This window comes from Melopsittacus undulatus, chromosome 2 (assembly GCF_012275295.1).
Source record: "Melopsittacus undulatus isolate bMelUnd1 chromosome 2, bMelUnd1.mat.Z, whole genome shotgun sequence".
Lineage (NCBI taxonomy): Eukaryota > Metazoa > Chordata > Aves > Psittaciformes > Psittaculidae > Melopsittacus > Melopsittacus undulatus.
In genome coordinates this window covers 113328512-113342331 of record NC_047528.1, presented here as the reverse complement: position 1 = coordinate 113342331, position 13820 = coordinate 113328512, and the positions used below count along the sequence as shown (strand labels likewise).

General features: G+C 49.9%; 1 protein-coding gene across 1 annotated transcript; it reads right to left on the bottom strand.

Moving 5' to 3' along the window:
* Positions 1-5731: 5731 nt before the first annotated feature.
* On the bottom strand, positions 5732-11531 carry LAG3 (lymphocyte activating 3). The gene is made up of 8 exons (XM_005146644.3): positions 11349-11531; positions 10996-11167; positions 10606-10832; positions 10107-10364; positions 9652-9945; positions 9029-9319; positions 8629-8744; positions 5732-6298 (listed from the first exon to the last, which is right to left on the bottom strand). Exons 1-8 carry the CDS (start codon positions 11401-11403, stop codon positions 6188-6190), a joined length of 1524 nt encoding a protein of 507 aa, XP_005146701.2. The 5' UTR covers positions 11404-11531; the 3' UTR covers positions 5732-6187.
* Between the last annotated feature and the right edge of the window lie 2289 nt (positions 11532-13820).

Here is a 13820-nt window from a genome sequence, read left to right as displayed (position 1 = left end):
GGCCCTTGTCCTCACTGGGGACTTCAACCACCCTGATATCTGTTGAAGGGACAATATGGCCAAGCACAAGCAATCCGGGAGAATCCTTGATTGTGTGGAAGACAACTTCCTTCTGCAAGCAATAGAGGAGCCAACAAGGAGAGGTGCCATGCTTGACCTTGTGCTCACCAACAGGGAAGGGCTGATTGGAAATGTGATGCTCCAGGGCAGCCTTGGTTGGAGTGATCATGAGATGATGGCATTCGAGATCCTCAGGACAGTGAGAAGAGTGTGCAGTAAGCTCACTGCCCTGGACTGCAAGAGAGCAGACTTTGGCCACTTCAGGAACCTGCTTAGCAAGGTTCCATGGGATATAGCCCTAGAGGGCAGCGGGGCCAAAGACTGTTGGTTGATATTCAAGGATCACCTGCTACAAGCTCAGGAGTGTTGTATCCCGACCAGAAGGAAATGCAGCAGGAGGGCCAGGAGACCTCCATGGATGGATAAGGAGCTGCTGAGGAAACTTTGAAGGAAAAAAGAGGCTTATAAAAGGTGGAAGCAAGGACAGGCGGCCTGGGATTAATACAGGGATGTTATCCGTGAAGTTAGGGACCAGGTTAGGAAAGCTAAGGCCCAGTTAGAATTAAACTTGGCTAGGGATGTTAAGGATAACAGGAAGGGATTCTATAGGTACGTAGCGAATAAAAGACAGACTAGAGACAATGGGGGACCTCTCTGGAAGCCTTCGGGAGAACTGGCTAACCTGGATTTGGAGAAGGCTGAGGTTCTTATTGACTTCTTTGCCTCAGTCTTCACTGGCAAATGCTCTGACTGCACCACCCAAGTATTGGAAGGGAAATGCATGGACTGTGAGAATGAAGACCTTGGGCCCACTGTAGGAGAGGATCTGGTTCGAGACCATCTTAAGAACCTGAATGTACACAAGTCCATGGGACCTGATGAAATCCATCCGTGGGTCCTGAAGGAGCTGGTGAATGAAGCTGCTAAGCCACTGGCCATCATATTTAAAAAATCATGGCAGTCAGGTGAAGTTCCTGATGACTGGAAAAAGGGAAATATAACCCCCATTTTCAAGAAGGGGAAAAGGGATGACCCAGGGAATTCCAGACTAGTCAGTCTCACCTCTGTGCCTGGCAAAATCTTGGAGCAGATTCTCCTGGAAGGCATGCTGAGACACATGAAAAACAACAAGGTGCTTGGTGACAGCCAGCATGGCTTCACTAGGGGGAAATCCTGCCTGACCTATTTGGTGGCCTTCTATGATGGGGCTATGGAACTGATGGACAGGGGTAGAGCAGTTGACGTCATCTACCTGGACTTGTGCAAAGCATTTGACACTGTCCCACATGACATCCTTGTCTCTAAATTGGAGAGACATCAATTTGACAGGTGGACCACTCGGTGGATAAAGAACTGGCTGGATGGCCACACGCAAAGGGTTGTGGTCAATGGTTCAGTGTCTGGCTGGAAACCAGTAATGAGTGGTGTCCCTCAGGGATCGGTGTTGGGACTGGTCTTGTTCAACATCTTTGTGGGTGACATGGACAGTGGGATTGAGTGTGCCCTCTGCAAGTTTGCTGATGACACCAAGCTGTGTGGTTCGGTTGATACGCTGGAGGGAAGGAATGCCATCCAGAGGGACCTTGACATGCTTGTGAGGTGGGCTGATGCCAACCTCATGAAGTGTAACCAAGCCAAATGCAAGATCCTACACCTGGGTTGGAGCAATCCCAGGCACAGCTACAGGCTGGACAAAAAGGAAATTCAGAGCAGCCCTGTGGAGAAGGACTTGGGGGTGTTGGTCAATGAGAAAATGAACATGAGCCAGCTTCAGTGTGTGCTTACAGCCCAGAAAGCAACCGTATCCTGGGCTGCATCAAAAGGAGCATGACCATCAGGTCGAAGGAGGTGATCCTGCCCCTCTACTCTGCTCTTGTGAGACCCCACTTGCAGCACTGTGTGCAGTTCTGGTGTTCTCAACATAAGAAGGACATGGAACTGTTCGAACAAGTCCAGAGAAGGGCCATGAGGATGATCAGGGGACTGGAGCACCTCCTGTATGAAGACAGGCTGAGAAAGTTGGGGCTGTTCAGCCTGGAGAAGAGAAGGCTGCATGGAGACCTCATAGCAGCCTTCCAGTATCTGAAGGGGGCCTACAGGGATGCTGGGGAGGGACTATTCATTAGGGACTGTAGTGACAGGACAAGGGGTAACAGGTTGAAACTTAAACAGCAGAGGTTTAGACTGGAGATAAGGAAGAAATTCTTTACTGTGAGGGTGGTGAGGTACTGGAATGGGTTGCCCAGGGAAGTTATGAATGCTCCATCCCTGGCAGTGTTCAAGACCAGGTTGGATGAAGCCTTGGGTGATATGGTTTAGTGTGAGGTGTCCCTGCCCATGGCAGGGGGGTTGGAACTAGATGATCTTGAGGTCCTTTCCAATCCTAACTGTTCTATGATTCTATGAAATGGAGTCTGGTTTGCCCATGATGGCAACTGGTGTTTCTGTCCCTATCTCAGCCCATGAGGCTTTCATTCTCTTTTCTCTCCCCTGTGTAGCTGAGGAGTGGAGTGATAGAGTGACCTGTGGATACCTGGCTTCCAGCCAGGGTGAAGCCACCATATTCTGGACCGTTGACAATATTTATCTATGATTTTTGCACCTGCAGCTGTATCCTTGTGGAAAAGCATCCAGTCTCTTTCCTTTGCGTGACATTTGCTTTACTTGCTCTTTATTTGCTGTTCCTACTTATTGACTCCACTTGGGACAGGCTTCCAGATTTGTTTGCTTTATTGTACAGATTCTTGGTCCTTCCACTTCAACTCTACTGATTTCCCTTGTGCCATCCTGAATCAGATTTCCTTGAGGTCTGTCATTCAAAGCAGCTCAGTGGCCGGGCTTGTTGGTGCCTGTATTTTGTTAGCAATGCCCATCTGCACAAAGTGCCCTGCTGGTTACAAAAGCAAGTCTCAACATCTGCAAAGCTTCAGATGTCATTCTCAGTACTTCAGACAGAGCTGGTGGAATTTGTATTTATACTCAACCCTATCTGAGGCCTCGTGGCCTTTGTAGATGGTGCCACACAGATTATACACCTCCGACACTGTTCTCTCTATTACAAAGAAAGTATTTTCAGGAACTCCTACTGGTATTATAATGATTGTGCCTCCTGCATACCCAGGTCTTGTAGCGTAACCGAACATAACTGCAATGGGGCTTGAAAAAGTCTGAATTAAGGCATGAGTTTCTACTGTTCAAGGAGGGAAGCAGCAAGAAGACCAAGTATGTAGACAATGTGAAGCTATTTGAATTTGTTAGAAGAGAGAATGACAAGAGCTTTGGAGAAATGTAAGCAAGCTGTGCTCATCAGCAACAGGAAGGCAAATGGAATTCAGCATCACTGTTCCCAAAATCATGTAGCTGGAGGGAAAATGTAAACTGCATAAATATTTCTAGGCTTTGGCTTACTGTAACTGTACCAGATCAAGCAAGAGCCCCAGGCACCATGACAGACGTCTCACTGAGGACACAGTGAACAGCTTGGCACAAGCTCAGCATCGCAGAGTGGGGAACAGCAGTCAGAAGAGGAGAAAAGACACTAGGAGCCATGCAGGGCAGGATGGAAATGATGTGGAGAAAGGCACCGTGCCTCCATGTAACACAGCACTGCACTTCTACCAGGCTGCTGCTTCCTCTTCCAGAGCAAATGATCTAAAGAATCATAGAATAGTTAGGGTTGGAAAGGATCCTAAGATCATCCAGTTCCAACCCCTCTGCCATGGGCAGGGACACCTCATACTAAACCATATCACCCAAGGCTTCATCCAACCTGGCCTTAAACACTGCCAGGGATGGAGCATTCACAATCTCCCTGGGCAACCCATTCCAGTGCCTCACCACCCTAACAGTAAAGAATTTCTTCCTTATATCCAATCTAAACCTCTGCTGTTGCTAAGTTTCAAGAAGAGAGTTGATCATGCATAAGGATGGGCCTGGCAAACTGTAAGGGAGGAAGTCCCCAAACTCTGGGATTTGTACCTGAAAGGCAATGAGTCAGGAGGGGATGGGGAAGATAATAAAAATGGATGTGATAAAAGGTGGTAGAATAGTGACTGGTTAAGAGATGACAGGTTAGGAGTCCCTCTTCTTCCAGCCTTTGTGACAGGAGAAAATAGATGATGAAAGCAGAAAGCTTTGAATTCAAAGCTGATAAAGGGGAACTGTTTTCACACAGTGAGTAAACTGACCTGAGGACTGATTGCCAGAGGAAGGCAGAGACTACAAGTAAACACTAAAGTTTAAAGACAGACCAGGCACACATCTGAGCAATGAGAACATCCAGGCTGGTAACAGTCAATGCTAACACTATTACCTACAGGAGGAGAGAGAGCATCCCATCGTGTATGAGAAGAGAGAGCAAACTACTGTCAACAGGCACTGGGAGAATATGATGTGGTCCTGCTGAATATTGGGTTGCTCCTTAGCCCCCACTGGGCTTAACCCACCTTTCTCTATCTCCACAGCATCTGGCAGAGAGAGGAGACTGAGCTACACAGATCACCCCAACCTGAAAACAACTGCAGTGTTATCATTTGCCTAGAAAGATGCCTGGTGCCATGCTGGACTCTCCTGCCTTATGTTGGCTCTGTTTCAGTGATTGTGTGGGACAGTTGAAGCAGACACGTCTACCTTGCAGCTCTGCTGCATTTCTCTAGGACTCAGTGGAGAAATGGGCATCATTTTCAGTAAAAGACGTGGATAGCTGAACAGATAAACCACTGCAGAGTCCAGACATGCTCCCCAGAGTGGGCTACCTGTGACTTTTTGGGTTCTGATCCACTACTTGCAGTATGAGGATCCCTGAGCGCATTCACTACCTGTGTGCCTGAAGGACCTGAGTGCCTGTCTCCCCCAGCTCTTGGGGGAGAAAGGTGAAAGCCACAGAGCAAGAAGGCCTCTTCATGTGCCTGCTGAAATAATGAAAATCTGGCTTGGCAGTGAAACCCTCTATTCAAGTCAAGAGAATCTTCCATCCTAAACACTGAGAGATCAGCTTTTGTACCACCACCTCCCTAAGCAGCCACAACTTAAGGACCCATATGGGAGAAACTACTTGTGTGACTCTCTTTACTAGTGAGGCTTCTTCTGGGGTGGCATGCAGTGACTGGTCAAGCGCAGTACTGCAATCCTCTGTGGCTGTTTGGAGAGGAGTTGAAGAACATTCTCTAACTGCATAAAACCTAAACACATTGGGGGTCTTTAAAGATGGGGCCTGGTGGACTCATGCTTACTAAAGTACATTCTTAGCAGGAGGAGAGTGACAGAAACCCATAACATCAACTGAAGATCTATCAGGAAAATGTGAAGGGTAAAGGAATAAATGAATCAATAGCGACAGCCAGGCAGGAGAAAAACCAAAAGACACAGTAAAGAGATCTAACTTGTGATTCCTTCTTCTCTAGTGACATTCAATTTCCCTTTCCTCACTGGGAAAATGTCAGAAATGAACAGGCAACTTCAGTAACACAGAACTGAAAGAGAAAGAGAAGGCAGGAAAGTCCTCAGAAGCTGCTTCCCACAGGGCATTGGTACACCCGGAACCGGCACCAGGCGCGATCCTCCCCAGGCACACGCAGGCGACAGTAGGTGTTTTTGTCAGACAGGTTTATTTTAGTTTCTAAAATGAGTTTCTAATAAAATAAAGCACTCAAAATGTGCAACATGTGCAGTTCTCTGTGGGGGCCCTTTGCCACTGAATGAGCACTAGAGCGGGGCAGGGTGCGGAGAGGGAGAAGAAAGCGGGAGGGGGGAGGCTGAAAACACCATTGGGCTGCAGAGGAGCTGGGTTCCAGCCGTCTCTTGTGTCCAAGTGTCCCACCATTGAAAGGCTGTGAGAGAGGCCATGAAGGAGGGGCAAAGGGTGGGAGAGGGAGGTGTCACTGGAGTAGGCGATAGCTACTGGATCTAATACTCCCAATAGCTCCAAAGCATCTGTGCTGCTGCAGAGGTGAGTCATATTTTGCCCTCGTATGCAGCTTCCAGCCCTTTTGCAGGTACAGATCTCCCACAACCTCCTGCTATGTTCACGTGATCCCTAGACCCTCCTGAGAGGTCTGCATAGTGCCCATCTCTCTGCAGCATAGCACGAAGAGTTTCATCCTCCCATGCAGGCTGGTCCCTGCTCCCATCAGCACTCAGTTTGGTGGATCTTCTCTTTCTGCTTTTCCTCCACCTCCTTCTTCCTTGGCATAGCAATTGCAACCATCCCATCCAGGGCAGGGAAGGCAGGAGACCGTGCCTGAAAGGGAAGAAAAAGGCAGTATCAAGCATGGAAGAGAGACTGAATGGCACAAGTCTGGGCTGCCATGGAAGATGTGGTCCTGCTGCTTGCAACCATGAGGCTCTTGTTCCCTCCTACAGCCAGGGAAGAGTTCCAGTCCCACTCAGACACGCAGTTTCTTCTGGAAAGGCTGGCTCAACACTATCCTCTGTGGTGTCATAGGCATAAGGAATAACAAAGAGAGGACATGCTCAAGAGACAGCAAAAAAATGTTGTGAGCAATGGTCAGGCCATTGGCAGGTTCTATGGAATGCCTGATTTTAAAACACTTTTTCGGAGAGAATAATTAAAGGTATGAATGTTCCTGCAAAACAAAGTAACAACAAATGGAAGGCAGACCCACTTTGACATCTTGCTTTAACAAGTGACTTCCTAGACAATGGAAAAGAGGTAGATTCCAGGGCCCCCGGTAACAGTAAAGTGTCTGGTGACACACAGACAACCAATACAGCAAGCAAGATGGGATTACTGGAAGCATGGCACGGAAGGTGTGATCTCAGCTAAGAGGAAGTGACTGGGATTTTTCTGGCAGGTTTCTGTCAGGCTGTAGAGAAATCATAAGCACAAGTTTTCAAAGATTGGTGTGGGACCACTCAATAATGGCACAGAGAGTGTGAAAGTGCTAATGAATTATGTGGCTGATAAAGTTAAGGAGATTCCTTTGGAAAAAAGAGGATGAAAATGTCACCCAAGACCCATAGGAGAATGGAGCAGCAACCTGAACAACAAGGTGAATGGAACGCAACCCATCAGAGGATGCCAGTGAGCAGCCAGTATCCAACCCATGCAAGAAGAGCAAACATAATCTCACAGAATACCAGCAGAGAGAGAACAAGAGAAGAGCTAAAATCTGTGCTTGAGGCACCTCATCTGCACTCTCACAAAGGATGAGCCCACAGGGGAGACTGTGCAGAGAAGGGCATGAGGACCAGGTGTGGATGGAGAACCTGTGCTGCAAAAGATGAGCTTTGCTTACTTGGCAAAGCAAGGCCGTAAGGGCATATACAAATGCTTTGAGGTGGTAAATATCCTGGCTGGATTAGAGCTGTTTAGTGACACCCAGGTCCAGCTATTTCCTGCTAGCTGAGGCTTTACAGTTACACAGTCAAGGGGTTCTTGTCCAAGGTTTTGGGGCAGAAAGGGTGGTTCTGATCATCTTGTCCTGGACTTGCATAGTCTAGAGAGCCACCCCAAAAGTGCTGATTTCTGTCTCAGATTATCCTTTACCACAGGTGCTGATTAAGGACCAGTGATGAAGAACCAGTGATGAAGAACCAGTGATGAAGGACCAGCCAATGGGTCCTAGTGCTACCCACAGTGGTTTCTATAGAATGTCAATCTTGTTTCTGTTCTGATGCTGTCTTCAGCCTCCAGCTACTGGGATTTGCTAAGGATTTGGATCAGTGTTGTCCCATCCATCATCTTCAGCTCAAGGCAGGTTCAGGGCACCCAGGTCTTTTACCAGGGCAAGCTCTCCCAGCCTGAGATCTGAGCCCCTGGCCCCTTCTGCACTGGAAGGGGATTTTCATTGTGGGCCCTTTCCAAGAAGCTAAGTAGAAAGCAACTGCATCACAGCTACTCCCAAAAAGTGTCCTTGGTCAGCAAAGGGAAACCCTAAAGGAAAAACCTGGGGTGTAAATAGGAACACGTTCTTTTTCCAGTGAAGTGCTGGGGAGGGATCAGTCCTGGTCTGGTCTCTGGAATCATAAAGGCAAAGCAGAGTTTTCAGGAGACAAGATACTGGAACAAGCTGATGAAATGAAGGCAGTAAGTTGCTGGAAGGGGACAGCCCAGGTGTGAGGTCTGAGCCAGCCACAACAAACCAGCGTTGAGATCAGCATCAGGGGACCAGCAGGCATTTATATAGAACAGGAGACTGTTACATCAAAGCATCCAGATAAGGAATAAGAAATGACACCTATGAAAGCCTGGAAATTAACCCTCCCCTACTACAGCTTGGCTTGATCTCTGGGAGAATAAACATGAGGCTTTTCAAGGCTGGGCTGTGATTGTCCTCTAGGGGGGGTTTACTCTTCCTCTGAAGTCTCTGACATCCCCCAGCTGAATTCTATGGTTAGTCAGACCTGCTGGTGCACAAAACACAGCTTTTGCTTCATGTCCATGGCATCTTCAGAGGTTGCCCCATTCCCATTCTTCCTCTGGCTGCTGTGTCCCTGAGACATTTCACTGCTGTCTCTAAGGCACCCAAGGTAAGGTCAAATAAGGATAAGGTCAAATAAGGGCTGATGTACAGGAAAACTAACAGAAACGGGGTGATGGACACTTACCCTTTTTTTTAGGGCCAGAGCCAGGACACAGACTGTAAGCAGGAGGAAGAAGGTGACTGTGAGCCCAAACATAACCTGTCCACTGAAGATGGTGGGAGGGCTGGAGACCTGGGCACCTGTAAGGAACAACCACTGTTAGAAAGGAGGGGAACGTTGATTTTGCACTGGACCAAGGCTGGGACTGCAGAAAGACAGGCAAACTGGAAGAGGCTGTAGGGTACTGGAAGCAGCAACAGGAGGAACTGGTGAGAGAATAAGACAAGATGACAACAAGATGGGATCCAAGCAGTCAAAGGGGAGAAGAATGAACAGGACAGAGTGAAGCTGGACAGGAAGGGGCACTAGGGAATTAATAAGGTGAGAAGACAAGATTTGGTTATGGATCCATGGGGAGCAGTACCTGTGATCTGCAGCCCATACTCCACTGTTCCCAGTCTGCCTTCTGGGCCATACACACTGCATTCCCATGTGCCCATATCCTTTTGTGACACATGTGGTATTTCCAAGGTAGGGCCCATCTGGAATCTGTGGCCCCCCAGGTTATGGGAGGTGGCCTTGGCCAGCTTGCTGTTAGTGGGGGCTGAGTCAAGCTGCTTCCACTGGAAGTGTTCATGTCCCTGACGGTGTGTGAGGCTGCAGGTGAGCAGCAAGTGACTCCCCTCAGAAACCGGTCCTTGGATGCTTGGTGTGACTGCAGGAGAGGAAAAAAGCAATACCCTTAGGAAAGACTACAGGCAGGTCCACATCTCTTCCTTATCCCTCCTTTTTCTGTTACACACCTCCTTTTTTACCCATCTGATTTATTTTTTTGTCTTCCTCAGTCTTAAGAAGAAGAATCAAGTTCCCCTGGAAAAACCCTGCAGTGCAGTGCAATGCCCTGAACAGAGAACTTGTTTCTCAAGCTGGGGTGGGAACTTACGAGCAGGAGCAACCCATTGCTCATGCACTGACATGCGAGGAGGTTTATCTGCAAGCAGTGTAGGACCCCTGAGGAGTTATGCACCTTCCTTTGTCTCCCCTCACCTGTAATCACTGCCAGGGTCACATCCCTGCTGATCGTCCTGCTGCCAACAGAGACAGCACAGTGGTACTGTCCTGCATCACCGAGCCCCACTGCAGGGAGATGGAAGGGGAAGCTTCTGCTGCTCGAATTGTGGGAGATGCCCCCGTCTTGCAAGTGTCCTCCTGCCAGGCGGCTCCATTGGGCTGTCACCACATTGGTCCCAAAGGCACTGGGAAGGTAGCTCAAGGTGCACGGTAGATCAGCTGCAGAACCAGCTGCAGCATAGACCACGGGGTTGGCTGGGCCTTCAAAACCTGAGCCAGAGAGAGGACAAAGTGGGGTGGTAGCTGGAAAGAGCTCCATAGGGAGGTGAGGATCAGTGGGAGCTGGGAAGCTGAGGCCACTGGGTTTGGCCAGTCACATCAGACTGAGCAACCTGGGGATGCTGGAGTAGGAACCCAGAGGCTGAGCTCACCTAGAATTTGCAGGTTGTACGTGGCAGAAATGATCTCATTATCAGAGTATCTGAGCTGGCAGCGCCAGGAGCCTGCATCACTCATGGCTGGCCGGAGGATGGAGAGAGCCCCATGTGAGGAGCAGAGGGACCCGGAGGTGGGGACCTGGCGCCCATTGTGGAACCAGCAGGTCTCCACGAGGCTCGCACGGTGGCTGGAGTTGCACCGCAACAAGAGCGGCTCATTTGCCACCACAGGGCTGGGTGGACTGAGGGTTACTGTAAGAAAACACAAGCAGCAGAGGGGGAAGCTGAGGTCACAGGACACTGCTGCTTCTGCCCTAGCTTTGTCCCTCAAGCAGCGGTTTCTCCAGAGCTGAGAGCAGACAGCAGGAAGCTGTGTGCTTCCAGAAGGTGGCTCCTGTTCTCTATCCTGCTCTGGCAGACATGGCATCCCCTGCCCGTCCCACCCTTACAACCTCTCCAGTCCTAAACCCAATGTTCCCCAGGTTCCCCCTACCTGTGATGACCCCCAGCTCCACGTGGCAGCTCTGCACCTTGGTGTTGTGCACCACCCGCGCCTCGTACAGCCCAGCATCCTCGCTCCGCACCGGGCTGATGTGCAGGGAGAAGTTGCCATTGCGTAAGGCAGAGTCCTGGAGTGACACCCGGGGCCTCATGGGCAGCGCTGTCTTCCTGAGCCCCGAGTCCTCCACTTCCAGCACTACGTGTGGCTGCTGGTGGGTGCTGTGGGGGGGACAAGTGAGTGGCTCTTGATGAAAGCACCAGTGAGATCAAGGAGTGGGGAGCAAGAAGGAAAGAATGTGGGGAAGAAAAACGGGGCACAAAATCTCTCACACCCTCCCCAGTTCCCCCACAAGGACATGGATCCGTCCTGGCCTTGGCGTACCTTCCCCCAAGCCGCTTCCACAGCACAGATGTCTTGTCAGGCAGCTGCTTCCAGCTCTTCCCCATCTTTCTGTGGCTCAGGTAGCAAGGCAGCATGACTGAACTCCCCGCTCTGGCCCATACTTTCTGCTTCCTGCTTCCCACCTCTGCTGCTCCTGGTAGGATGTGGCCAGCTGCAATAAGATGGAGGGCTGAGTAAAGGGTGGGACTCACAGAGCAGAGAGAAATATATGCCTATCTTCAATGGGGTTAGAAGGGCACAGCCTCCCTTCCAGACCCACCAGACACCATGTTACAGCCAGATTCAGCTTAATGAACTACTCTGCCCTCCCTGATACATTCAGTCCCTCTTACCATTGAAATCCAGCAGAGTGAAGGTGAGGAACAGCACCAGGAACACGGGCCTCATGGCGGCATCCAGCAGAGGTGAGGGGCTGTGTCTTCCCACTCAGGTCTGTGCTTGGTCAGGTTGGAAGCTTTAAGAGCTCAGCAAAAAATGAGGCACAAGCAAAGAAGATGTTGAAGTGGGAGGATGAACAAAGGGGGTCAGCTGGATATGCTTGTTCTTGTGCTGCCTCTCTCTTTCTGATCAAAGCATTCCCCTAGATGCCCTTATATTGCAGGTGGGCAGCTGATTTCCCCATATCACTAAGAAGATGCGTCATGGCCAAGAAACCAGTATAAAGTCTGAGGCACGTGAGGGCAGAGCTGAAGCCAATGTGAAAGAGGAGGGACCAGAGACACTGCTCTAAGCATCTTTGAGTGGAAATTCTTTGGGTCGCTGTTGTTTTTCTTACAGGTTTCGCTTCTACATAGACAGTGGAAAAAGTGTAGAAGACACTTCCCAGCAAGTGCCCTTCATGTTTTTCTTTCATCTCTTACCTTTTTTGGTTTGATCTTTCCGCCTCTTTCAGCTTTTCACTGATTGTTTCAGGGCTTTTGAGAACACGTTGATCTTTTTCCTGCTGTTCTTTTATTTTTTGTTGTGTTTGGGTTTTTTCCTCCCTCTCCCTCCATTTAATCCTTCAAATGTGCTAGTTTCACAAGAGCCTGTGGTGACCTCCAACCAGGGCACATGTGACCCATCAATCCTGAGCCCAGCGGCGATATAGGACAAAGCTGAGGTGGTCTGAGGAGGCAGAGAGGAGAAGCAGGAGAAGCAGCCAGCAGTGAGAAGGGCTGCAGGCTGTGGCACTGTAAGCAGGGTGAGGAAGGGACCCTCCTAATCCAGCAGCGCTCAGGAAAACCCACCCAAGCTTGTGCGCTGAGGGTGCTCAGCCCAGCTCCAGTGTAGCTGATTGATAAGCTTTGCATAGGGCAATACATTTCCATCCATGTGCCTCAGCCTGGGGCCCCTTTTGCCTCAGAGAACCCACCACTGTTGTAGCTCACACTTTCCAGCAACCCACTGACTCTGGCTCTTTCAGACTTAATCAGCCCTTCATGACGGGTGTCAAAGAGCCAAGCCCCTTGGCAGCTCATGCCCTGAGGGTGGGCTGGGGGTGAGGGATGGGACGTGACTCAGAGCAGGCACTTCTTCACTGTGGAAGGATCCTTGCTCACTCTCTAGCTCTCCTCAGCTGGTGGTGAAGGTGGAGGATGAAAGAGAGCAAGTGGTACGCCTTATTTCAGCAGCCCCTGTTGTGGTGACAACTCCAATCTCTTTTATTACACTCAGCTCTTCAGCCTCCTGAAGAGTTGTATTGGTGCACAGGAACCTAGCACAGCCTTGTGTGCCTCTGTGTCCCCAGGAGACTGCTCTGAAGTGGTCTTTTGTGCCCCTCTGTGCTACACAGCCCATTGGATTGTGTGAGAGAGGAAGAGAGAAGATGGGGGAGAACTTGTGACGGTTAACAGGAGGTGTTTTTTCCTCCTCTTAAAGAAAAACAGTTTGTGGTGCCCAGTCCAAGCAGAACACACCAACCTCTTTCCGCTGAATCTGCAGTGTGAGAGTGGTGTGAGTGTGGGTGAATGAAGACAAGAGAGAAGGGAGATGGAACCATGGTGGGAAGGCACATGCAGCTCCACTGCCCAGCATCATGAGCTCCCCCTCCCTAGCTGCACTCAGGACACACTGAACTCACTACTCTCCCCCTCCATGCCGATCCACTCTTCACTCTAAGCCTCAGCACCCTCACACTATTCCCTTCTAGTCCCAAAACCACCCTTCACCACATCCCTGTCTAGGAAATGCTTTCTTCTAGGAACCTGCAAAGGACAGACTCTTATTACCATCTTGCTTCTGCTTCCCAGGAGGCGGTCACAAAGGACAGATGGAGAACCCAGAGAAGTGCCAGGAGCTGCCAGGCAGTGGGGGGCACTTAGGCTGGGGGGTTATTATGCTGAGTGATCATGTTGTGAAATGCAGGTTTTGGAGGTACCATTTTACTCAGCACAGGCTATCTTTAGCAGAAACACCAGTGACGTTCAAACAACCCATTTGAAACGCTGACTCCCTCGAATGGCATTTTCGTCATCTCCCAGAACAGGACCCGCCACAGAAATAACAGTGACCAAAGCAAGAGCAGCACAGGGGCATCTTCTCAGAACTGCCTGCATGGGTCCCCCAGACAGAGGGGCTGACAGGGACGTGTGGGACACCAGCAGAGCCATGGGGAAGGAGGGTCAGGCTATGACAGGAGTACTGCAGGACAGGGACGAAGCAACCCAGCTCACTAAATACTCTCTTGCCTGTGTTAGGCATTAGGTTCCAGACTTACCCACAGTAGTCACCTCGCACACGACCTTCATACATTGCTTTTCTTGTCTGTCTTGACATGTCTTGGGTGTGCAAACTACACTTACCAAGAAAAGCAGGAATAGAAA

Bases quoted from the DNA above. Each gene is read 5' to 3' on its own strand.
- LAG3 (XM_005146644.3), bottom strand. From the start codon at position 11,403: ATGAGGCCCGTGTTCCTGGTGCTGTTCCTCACCTTCACTCTGCTGGAT. The intron at 9,946-10,106 runs GTGAGCTCAGCC...TCTCTGGCTCAG, and splicing joins GTACAACCTGCAAATTCTAG to GTTTTGAAGGCCCAGCCAAC. The intron at 6,299-8,628 runs GTAAGTGTCCAT...CTTCCCTTTCAG, and splicing joins CTCTGGCCCTAAAAAAAAGG to GCACGGTCTCCTGCCTTCCC.